At 40.8% G+C, this 11,318-nt stretch overlaps 1 protein-coding gene and 1 pseudogene across 1 annotated transcript; both read left to right on the top strand.

Moving 5' to 3' along the window:
- The first annotated feature begins 2,517 nt into the window (after positions 1-2,517).
- Positions 2,518-5,493, top strand: LOC125378946 (annotated as a pseudogene).
- A 970-nt stretch (positions 5,494-6,463) lies between these two features.
- LOC125378947 (multiple epidermal growth factor-like domains protein 10) lies at positions 6,464-10,719 on the top strand. Its single transcript, XM_048394916.1, has 3 exons — positions 6,464-6,689; positions 6,924-8,312; positions 10,237-10,719. Exons 1-3 carry the CDS (start codon positions 6,479-6,481, stop codon positions 10,308-10,310), a joined length of 1,674 nt encoding a protein of 557 aa, XP_048250873.1. The 5' UTR covers positions 6,464-6,478; the 3' UTR covers positions 10,311-10,719.
- The last annotated feature ends 599 nt before the right edge of the window (positions 10,720-11,318 follow it).

Below are 11,318 nucleotides of genomic sequence, written 5' to 3'. Positions count from 1 at the left end.
CACTCACTCACTCACTCATGTGGTATACATATGATAACATCTATATAAAAAAACATTAAAAAAACAACATAAAGATATTCATGTATTTAGTTTTTGTTTGTTCAGGATTATGGTAATGATTATTTCATTAGCGAATGTTATTATACTTCTTGTTAGCTATTTAGTATTGACTACGAACAAAAAAAGCATGTGAAATAACTGTACTTTTGTGATCTTTGTGATCTTTATCTTATTGGATATTGGACGTAGTGATATGACTTTATACACATACTTACATCCTGTATGTTTAGAATACTTTGACGTTTTGTTAATCACTGGATTGTCTGGTCTAGACTCGATTATTTACAGACCGCCTTTATATAGCTTTACCATTGCAGAGTACGGCTTTAAACAAACAAACAAACAAACAAACAAACAAACACGACATACTCGTAGCTGTGTGGAGCCACGGGGCTATTAACATGTATGTATTTACATCTGTGTTGTACTTGGACCTATCAACACGAAGGTGTATATATTCCTGAAATGGTGCTGTGGACATTCCCATTCAAATAGAATAAACATTTTACCTTTGAGTAATAAATATGTTTCATTAAATTCTATTATTATCATATTGCTGGCTTGTCCTTTTGTGTATCACATCACATTCCATGGTTGACTGCGACAGGGCAGATGAAGCCGTTCTTGCATCCTTCATTAAGATACAATATACCATTGGTGATCTCACGGCATGCCATGATATACCATAAATACTGCTCAATGAGGCGTTAAACCCAACTCACTCACTCGTCGTAAATAATATCATATTACACTGTAAAAGTCGTAGACTTATTAGTGAAAAGCGATGACCGTTCATTGTCACACACACACACACACACACACACACACACACACACACACACACACACACACACACACACACACACACACACACACACACACACACACATATATATATATTTATATATATGAACACTTCCATCATGATCAGACGTCACAATTGACCTCATCGTTAAATGTACCTCCGTGCATTCCGATATGTTTGCACTGTTGTGCAAGGGGTAGGGGGAGAATGTATGTACCACACATAGAAGTCCAGCGTACCATTTGTCTTTGTCCATATCTAAATAAAGCATATTGCACGTGCAAATGGGTACACATGTATACACATGTATTTTGCCTTTTAACAGGTTGTTTTTGTCTTTGAGTGAGTGATTTTACGCCGCAGTCAGCAATATTCCTGCCACATGTCTACAGTATCTTAGACCTTTAATTACAAATTAATCTGGAAATGAAACACTGGTTGATGTCATGAACAACATCCACGCCATCGATTTACAATCCCATATAATCCTTCAGATCACACGTTTTAACCTCATGGGGTTATCTGTTACAGTAAGAACCCGTGAAGATCCGGGGTGGAAGAGGTCCTTAGCAACCCATGCTTGCCGTAAGGGGCGACTATGCTTGTCGTGAGAGGCATCTGACGAGATCGGGTGGTCAGGCTCGCAGACTTTGTTGATACATGTTATCGTATCCCAATTGCGTGGATCGATGCTCATGATATCACTGGATTGTCTGGTCCAGACTGGATTATTTACAGACCGCCGTCAAATAGCTGGAATATTTTTGAGTGCGGCGTTAAACAACAACAAACATCAACAATATATTAGGGTAAGCATTGGTAGTCGGAACCTTTCTGTTCTGGAATACCTACATGGTAGAAAGTGTTGGAATATGACCGTTAACCTTATTGAGAACTTTACATTTTCATTCCTACTGAATCATATCGACCTGCCACTGGCAGTGAGTGATCACTTGGTACAAAGTACACACTTAAGTCGTTGATAAAATACACATAGATAAGATAGACTGACATGCACAGCGGATCCGCGCAGTATATGAATACTGTCCAGTGCGCTACATTTTTTTTTCTCGCTACATATTGTACTCCTCAGCTCACAGATTAGATCGCATTACGACATGCAACATAATGTCATTGATTATGCTGGTATACTTGTAACACGTATCTACTTGTTAAACTACACTTATAAATACATTTACCTATTGGGAATGAATTATTCTTCAATATATAGAACCACATTTGCTTCTTTATAGTAAGATAGGTGACAACAAATCAAAGTTCAAATAAGTATTGTTGAGCATATCATGCAGATGTCTACGTTATGTCAACCATTGAAACAAACTGTTTTATATTATTCCTAGACGGCGTCATACCAACCCTCCATCTTCCATAGGAGATTATTATTGGAACTTAAAGAAAGATAAAACTGATTGTTAGAAACGTTTGTACCTAAACAAAAAATAACTCAGAAAACATACATGTATAATATTACCTAACACACTGAACACACAGACACTGAATTGAAAAAGAAACTATAAAGACAGGTTTAGTCATGCACTGCTGGCAGCCTGCCAGACATGGAGTCAGGTCTGTATAATCTAACACTGTTTATGGCTGAAAGGCCAAGTCAGAATTATAAATAGATAGTTCAAACCTTGTGGACTTATATGGGTGTACAGTCCCTTGCACGTATCCTGCACATCTACGAGGCGACACTGGGTGTGCTGGTCGCGGTCCAATGTGTCCCCCGACATAGAGTCCTGGTGATATGCTTTCTCCGATACTGTACTGAATACCGCATATTGGCGTTTAAGAAGATGGAAAGAGTTCTCAGTCGCATTGTGACAATCGTCGCCTTGATATATACATGCGTCCACGGTAAGAAAATGTTTGTCAGTGTGAAATTGGGCAGTCATGAAACAGATGAATCACGTTTAAATTAACATTTTTCTTATGTTGAATGGTAAAACTATAGTTTTGACATTACCTTATGGCAATCAAACATGACGTATTTCATTAATATATATGATAGTGTTAATACTCACTCACTCACTCACTCATTAATATGAATTACTTAACAGTAGTTCTGTTATTCCACAGTAAACATCGGTTCTCATGTCGGCAAATGTGAAGATGGTTGCACCCCTCCATATGGGGGATTAACTTGTCAAGCCTGCCTACACGGTTGTTATGGAGACAGATGTACTGACCACTGCAGCCACTGTGACAGTGATGGGTGTGACAGAGATACAGGCAGGTGTTACAGGTGTAAACCAGGTTACCACGGTGACGGGTGTAACACTATATGTCCAGGCAACTGTCCTGCAGATTACAAGGGTGATGTTCACTGTAACAGAAGCTCAGGGAACTGCCTGGAAACTTGTAACAAGGGACATTTCGGGAGCACGTGTCAGAAACGCTGTCCACAACATTGCAAACACTCGTTGTGTGCCAAGACCAATGGGTATTGTCTGGTTGGATGTGCGCATGGATGGAGAGGGCCCTTCTGTAATGAGACGTGCTCGGCTAACTGCTTGCGAGGTATCTGCCACAGTGACGGCAAGTGCAAAGAGGGCTGCGAACCTGGTTACTATGGCCAGTTCTGTGACAAGAAGTGCTCTAACTGTTACACAACTTGATGTGACAGATTTTCAGGCAGATGTGATCAATGCTCACCTGGTTTCCATGGCGACAACTGCACCATGACATGTAGTCACTACTGCTACACAGAACGTGATGGCTACAGGCATTGTGCGCGTGCAGACGGAACCTGTGTGCAAGGATGCATAGATGGGAGACATGGACCTCATTGTGGTAGCAGTTGTAGTAGCAACTGTAAAAACTCAGTATGCTTTCCAAAAGATGGGTCTTGTGTCAACGGCTGTAGACACGGGTGGAAAGGATCATTCTGTAACGAAAAATGCTCGAAAAGTTGTCGAACAGGCGCCTGTTACACCGATGGAAAATGTAAATATGGTTGCGAACCAGGATTTTATGGCCTGTTTTGTGATAGGCAATGTCCGCATTGCCATACCACTGGATGTGACAGAACATCGGGCAGGTGCGAGGAATGCTCCCCAGGGCGATATGGCAATGGATGCAATCTGAAATGCAGCAATTGTTATGCAGGTCGAGATGGCTTGAGTCTTTGTGATCGTGAAACCGGCACGTGCCAGGAGGGATGCAGGGAAGGTCGGTATGGACCAACATGTAGTCATCATTGCAGCAAAACGTGCAGACATTCGTGCTCATATACAGATGGCTCCTGTATCAATGGCTGTATCGGAGGATGGAGAGGAACCCACTGCGACAGAAAGTGCCCTGAAAACTGTTTGAATAATGACTGTCTCACTGATGGAACGTGCAAGCAGGGCTGCCGCGATGGGTTCACTGGTCGGTCCTGTCACGAGAAATGTTCGACCTGTAAAAACGTTCCTAAATCAGCAGCATTCATGATCAGTAGTAATGGGTCATCTCGTCTAGCGTCCATGCCAGGTGAGAGTTTCATTCCTCATACTGTCCTTTCGACTAATTTTGGTTTGTTTATTTGTTCTTTGACGCCGCACTCGGCAATATTCCTGCTATATGACGGCGGTCTGTAACTTATCGAGTCTCGATCAGACAATCCGGTGATTGACATCATAAGCATCGATCCACTCAATTGGGATACGATGACATGCATCAACCAAGTTTGCGAGCTTGACCACCCGACCCCGTCAGACTTCTCTCGCGACAAGCATAGTGGCCTTTTACGGCAAGCATGGGTTGCTGAAGACCTACTCTAATCAGATCTTCACGGGCCCCTTTCGACTAATACGTCAATAAAAGAAAATACGTCTCATTAAAAGCAGTGTTGTTACAGTTCATATAATGTGACCCTCTATACCATAGGTAATGACATAACTAAACATATAATGTGACCCTCTATACCATAGGTAATGACATAACTAAACATATAATGTGACCCTTTATACCATAGGTAATGACATAACTAAACATATAATCATGTAAGTCATGTTTTCACTGATCTTTTTTGAAAACAACAATATGTGCTAGGTGAGCACTGACCTTAATTATATAATATTGATATACATAGACATATATATCGTAAATCTCTAAGTTTCATCGTTTTTAAATGTGTATCCATGTTGCAGGGTTTTGGATCCAAGTGGCTGCGGTCATAGTGTGGGCGTGTCACCGCTGTACAATGAGCTGCCAGGACATCTGAACTGCAATCTCGTCGGGGGTAGTTAGAAGAGTCCTGGCAGTTCATTGTAAGCTGATATGTCAAACCAACCAACTCTTGTGTATACGTGACTGACATCACCTCTACAGCCATCTCCATCAGAAGATATAGAACAAATACAACCAAACTTACTGGAAACGCCGCAGAAGTTGCATGTTCATGTATACAATAAATATGTAAATCAACTACCAGTACATATTCATGATTATATACATAAAGGATTGTTTATGTACATAAGTGAGTGTATATCCTATTTAAAATTTAGTTGCATTTTCATGAGTGTACCATCGTTTGTGGGAAGACATTTGAAGATAAGGGCGTACAATGTTACAACTGCCCCTTCTTGAATATGAAAAACGACAATAAATCTGGTTTATGAAAACATTCTGTTATATATTTACTTAAGCGATGAAGCCTCTTTGAGGTTCTGGGTGAAACATGCATGCCAGGTAATCAATTAATGAAATGACTAGTAACATTGTGTGATGTGGACGGTGTTTTGTCTCTCCAGCGGAGTGAATCATGGTCCATGCTATCATCCACTGCCTTGTCTTATCCCGATTCGATAGTAATAAGTCAGAACGGGCAAATAAGGCATCAGTAAGGTAGAGTGGACATCACACTAGCAATCTCAACATCATACATCCAACCTTGCCAACGGTGTAATTCGTCATGATGTTACTCTAAAATCAGGTAAAGAGCTGCAACCAGGTAAATTATATTGCATTATTGCCAGGGAAATAGTAAAGTCTATGAGTGAAACAAAACCCTGCCTCACGAGTGTGTGATACGACTGATAAACTGACGTCGTCACTCTCGATAGTGGTGATATCATAATGGACACTGGTAAAAGTTCAAGGCCACTTGTAGCAACAAGGAAAGCGTTGCCGAAGCGGTACTGCCAAGTCGTGGCTCGAAGAGACCCCTTGATGTTGGTAAAATATGGCACTTGATAATTCGGAGTTGTCTGGCATGTTGACAACACTCTGATCGTTTTTTTGGAAATGACTGCAGTGTCAAATAATACTTTAAATGTTTCTTTACTGATATTCGAAGAGGGAACGGGTGGCACAGTCGCCGAAATTCGCTGTGCGTTCTTTGAACACACCAGAAACCTAGGATCCTGGGTTTGAGTCCCGGTTCACCGTCAGAATGTTTCTTGGTTTGTCAGCACCATTCCCGTGCTTGTGGGTTTCACTAAAGCGGTATAAGAAACTAAACTAAAGAAACTATAAAGACAGGTTTCGTCATGCACTGCTGGCAGCCTGCCAGACATGGAGTCAGGTCTTTATAATCAAACACTGATAATGGCTGAATGCCAAGTCAGAATTATAAATAGATAGTAACTATGAACCTTGTAGACTTATATGGGTGTACAGTCCCTTGCACGTATCCTGTACATCTACGAGGCGACGCTGGGTGTGCTGGTCGCGGTCCAATGTGTCCCCCGACATAGAGTCCTGGTGATATGCTTTCTCCGATACTGTACTGCATACCGCATATTAGCGTTTAAGAAGATGGAAGAAATTCTCAGTCGCATTGTGACAATCGTCGCCTTGATATACACATGTGTTCACGGTAAGAAAATGTTTGTCAGTTTGAAATTGGGCACTCATGAAACAGATGAATCACGTTTAAATTAACATTTTTCTTATGTAGTATAGTAAAGTATACTATAGTTTTGACATTACCTTATGGTAATCAAACATGACGTATTCCATTAATATGATAGTGTTAAAAGCGGCGTAAAACCCAACTCACTCACTCACTCATTAATATGAATTACTTAACAGTAGTTTTGTTATTCCACAGTAAACATCGGTTCTCATGTCGGCAAATGTGAAGATGGTTGCACCCCTCCATATGGGGGATTAACTTGTCAAGCCTGCCTTCACGGTTGTTATGGAGACAGATGTACTGACCACTGCAGCCACTGTGGCAGTGATGGGTGTGACAGAGATACAGGCAGGTGTTACAGGTGTAAACCAGGTTACCACGGTGACGGGTGTAACACTATATGTCCAGACAACTGTCCTGCAGATTACAAGGGTGATGTTCACTGTAACAGAAGCTCAGGGAACTGCCTGGAAACTTGTAACAAGGGACATTTCGGGAGCACGTGTCAGAACCGCTGTTCACAACATTGCAAACACTCGTTGTGCGCCAAGACCAATGGGTATTGTCTTGTTGGATGTGCGCAAGGATGGAGAGGGTCCTTCTGTAATGAGACGTGCTCGGCTAACTGCTTGCGAGGTATCTGCCACAGTGACGGCAAGTGCAAAGAGGGCTGCGAATCTGGTTACTATGGCCAGTTCTGTGACAAGAAGTGCTCTAACTGTTACACAACTGGATGTGACAGATTTTCAGGCAGATGTGATCAATGCTCACCTGGTTTCCATGGCGACAACTGCACCATGACATGTAGTCACTACTGCTACACAGAACGTGATGGCTACAGGCATTGTGCGCGTGCAGACGGAACCTGTGTGCAAGGATGTATAGATGGGAGACATGGACCTCATTGTGGTAGCAGTTGTAGTAGCAACTGTAAAAAGTCAGTATGCTTTCCAAAAGATGGGTCTTGTGTCAACGGCTGTACACACGGGTGGAAAGGATCATTCTGTAACGAAAAATGCTCGAAAAGTTGTCGAACAGGCGCCTGTTACACCGATGGAAAATGTAAATATGGTTGCGAACCAGGATTTTATGGCCTGTTTTGTGATAGGCAATGTCCACATTGCCATACCACTGGGTGTGACAGAACATCGGGCAGGTGCGAGGAATGCTCCCCAGGGCGATATGGCAATGGATGCCATCTGAAATGCAGCAATTGTTATGCAGGTCGAGATGGCTTGAGTCTTTGTGATCGTGACACCGGCACGTGCCAGGAGGGATGCAGGGAAGGTCGGTATGGACCAACATGTAGTCATCATTGCAGCAAACAGTGCAGACACTCGTGCTCCTATACAGATGGCTCCTGTATCAATGGCTGTATCGGAGGATGGAGAGGAACCCACTGCGACAGGAAGTGCCCTGAAAACTGTTTGAATAATGACTGTCTCACTGATGGAACGTGTAAGCAGGGCTGCCGCGATGGGTTCACTGGTCGGTCCTGTCACGAGAAATGTTCGACCTGTAGAAACGTTCCTAAATCTGCGGCATCCACTAGTGATGGGTCATCTCGCCTAGCGTCCATGTCAGGTGAGAGTTTAATTCCTCACACAGTCCTTTCCACTAATTTTTGTTTGTTTATTTGTTGCAATATTCCTGCTATATGACGACGGTCTGTAACTAATCGAGTCTGGATCAGACAATCCGGCGATTGACATCATAAGCATCGATCCACGCGATTGGGATACGATGACATGCATCAACCAAGTATGCGAGCTTGACCACCCGATCCCGTCAGAATTCTCTCGTGACAAGCATAGTCGCCTTTTACTGCAAGCATAGGTTGCTGAAGACCTATTCTAATCAGATCTTCACGGGTCCCTTTCGACTAATACGCCAATAAAAGAAAAAACGTCTCATTAAAAGCACGTGTTGTTACAGTTCATATAATGTGACCCTCTATACCATAGGTAATGACATAACTAAACATATAATGTGACCCTCTATACCACAGGTAATGACATAACTAAACATATAATATGACCCTCTATACCATAGGTAATGACATAACTAAACATACAATGTGACCCTCTATACCATAGGTAATGACATAACTAAACATATAATATGACCCTCTATACCATAGGTAATGACATAACTAAACATATAATGTGACCCTCTATACCATAGGTAATGACATAACTAAACATACAATGTTACCCTCTGTACTACAGGTAATGACATAACTAAACATATAATGTGACCCTCTATACCATAGGTAATGACATAACTAAACATACAATGTTACCCTCTGTACTACAGGTAATGACATAACTAAACATATAATGTGACCCTCTGTACTACAGGTAATGACATAACTAAACATATAATGTGACCCTCTGTACCATAGGTAATGACATAACTAAACATATAATGTGACCCTCTATGCCATAGGTAATGACATAACTAAACATATAATGTGACCCTCTATACCATAGGTAATGACATAACTAAACATACAATGTTACCCTCTATACCACAGGTAATGACATAACTAAACATATAATGTGACCCTCTATACCACAGGTAATGACATAACTAAACATATAATGTGACCCTCTATACAATAGGTAATGACATAACTAAACATATAATGTGACCCTCTGTACCACCGGTAATGCCATAACTAAACATATAATGTGACCCTCTATACCATAGGTAATGACATAACTAAACATATAATGTGACCCTCTGTACCACCGGTAATGCCATAACTAAACATATAATGTGACCCTCTATACCATGTGTAATGACATAACTAAACATATAATGTGACCCTCTATACCACAGATAATGACATAACTAAACATATAATGTGACCCTCTATACCACAGGTAATGACATAACTAAACATATAATATGACCCTCTATACCATAGGTAATGACATAACTAAACATATAATGTGACCCTCTATACCACAGGTAATGACATAACTAAACATATAATGTGACCCTCTATACCACAGGTAATGACATAACTAAACATATAATGTGACCCTCTATACCATAGGTAATGACATAACTAAACATATAATGTGACCCTCTATACCATAGGTAATGACATAACTAAACATATAATGTGACCCTCTATACCATAGGTAATGACATAACTAAACATATAATGTGACCCTCTATACCATAGGTAATGACATAACTAAACATATAATGTGACCCTCAATACCATAGGTAATGACATAACTAAACATATAATGTGACCCTCTATACCATAGGTAATGACATAACTAAACATACAATGTGACCCTCTATACCAAAGGGTAATGACATATAAACTAAACATATAATCATGTAAGTCATGTTTTCACTGAATTTGTTTTTAAAACAACAATATGTGCTAGGTGAGCACTGACCTTAATTATAAAATATTGATATACATAAACATATAAATCGTAAATCTCTAAGTTTCATCGTTTTTAAATGTGTATCCGTGTTGCAGGGTTTTGGATCCAAGTGGCTGCGGTCATAGTGTGGGCGTGTCACCGTTGTACAATGAGCTGCCAGGACATCTGAACTGCAATCTTATCGAGGGTAGTTAGAAGAGTCCTGGCCATGCATTGTAAACTGATATGTGAATCCAACCTACTGACATCAACTCTACAGCCATCACCATCAGAAGATATAGAACAAATACTACCAAACTTACTGGAAACGCCACAAAAGTTGCATATTCATGTATACAATAAATATGTAAATCAACTACCAGTACGCATCATGATTATATACATAAAGGATTGTTTATGTACATTCGTGAGTGTATTTCCTTTTTATAAATTTAGTTGCATTATTTTGTATATTTTCATGAGTGTACCATCGTTGTAAACAGCTTGTTTGTGGGAAGACATTTGAAGATAAGGGCGTACAGTGTTACAACTGCCCCTTCTTGAATATGAAAAACGACAATAAATCTCGTTCATGAAAACATTCTGTTATATATTTACTTAAGCGATGAAGCTTCTTTGGGGTTCTTGGTGAAACATGAGGCCCCAAATGCATGCCAGGCAATCAGTTAATGAAATGACTAGTTTGTAACAGCGTGTGATGTGGACTGTGTTTTGTCATCTGCTCTCCAGCGGAGTGAATCATGGTCCATGCTATCATCCACTGCCTTGTCTGGTCCCGAATCGATAGTTATAAGTCAGAACGGGCAAATAAGGCATCAATAAGGTCGAGTGGACATCCCTCTAGCAATCTCAACATCATACATCAAACCTTGCAATCGGTGTTATTCGTCATGATGTTACTGTAAAATCAGGTAAAGAGCTGCAACCAGGTAAATTATTTTGCATAATTCCCAGGGAAATAGTAAACTCTATGAGTGAAACAAAACCCTGCCTCACGAGTGTGTGATACGACTGATAAACTGACGTCGTCACTCTCGATAGTGGTGATATCATAATGGACACTGGTAAAAGTTCAAGGCCACTTGTAGCAACAAGGAAAGCGTTGCCGAAGCGGCACTGCCAAGTCGTGGCTCGAAGAGACCCCTTGATGTTGGTAAAATATGGCACTTGATAATTC

Source organism: Haliotis rufescens, unplaced genomic scaffold, assembly GCF_023055435.1.
Source record: "Haliotis rufescens isolate VD_foot unplaced genomic scaffold, xgHalRufe1.0.p SCAF_133, whole genome shotgun sequence".
NCBI classification, from domain to species: Eukaryota; Metazoa; Mollusca; class Gastropoda; order Lepetellida; family Haliotidae; genus Haliotis; species Haliotis rufescens.
The sequence above is the reverse complement of the archived record's forward strand: the minus strand, read 5'-3'. Positions and strand labels throughout refer to the sequence as shown.

Bases quoted from the DNA above. Each gene is read 5' to 3' on its own strand.
- LOC125378947 (XM_048394916.1), top strand. From the start codon at position 6,479: ATGGGTGTACAGTCCCTTGCACGTATCCTGTACATCTACGAGGCGACG. The intron at 6,690-6,923 runs GTAAGAAAATGT...GTTATTCCACAG, and splicing joins GATATACACATGTGTTCACG to TAAACATCGGTTCTCATGTC. The intron at 8,313-10,236 runs GTGAGAGTTTAA...TCCGTGTTGCAG, and splicing joins TCGCCTAGCGTCCATGTCAG to GGTTTTGGATCCAAGTGGCT.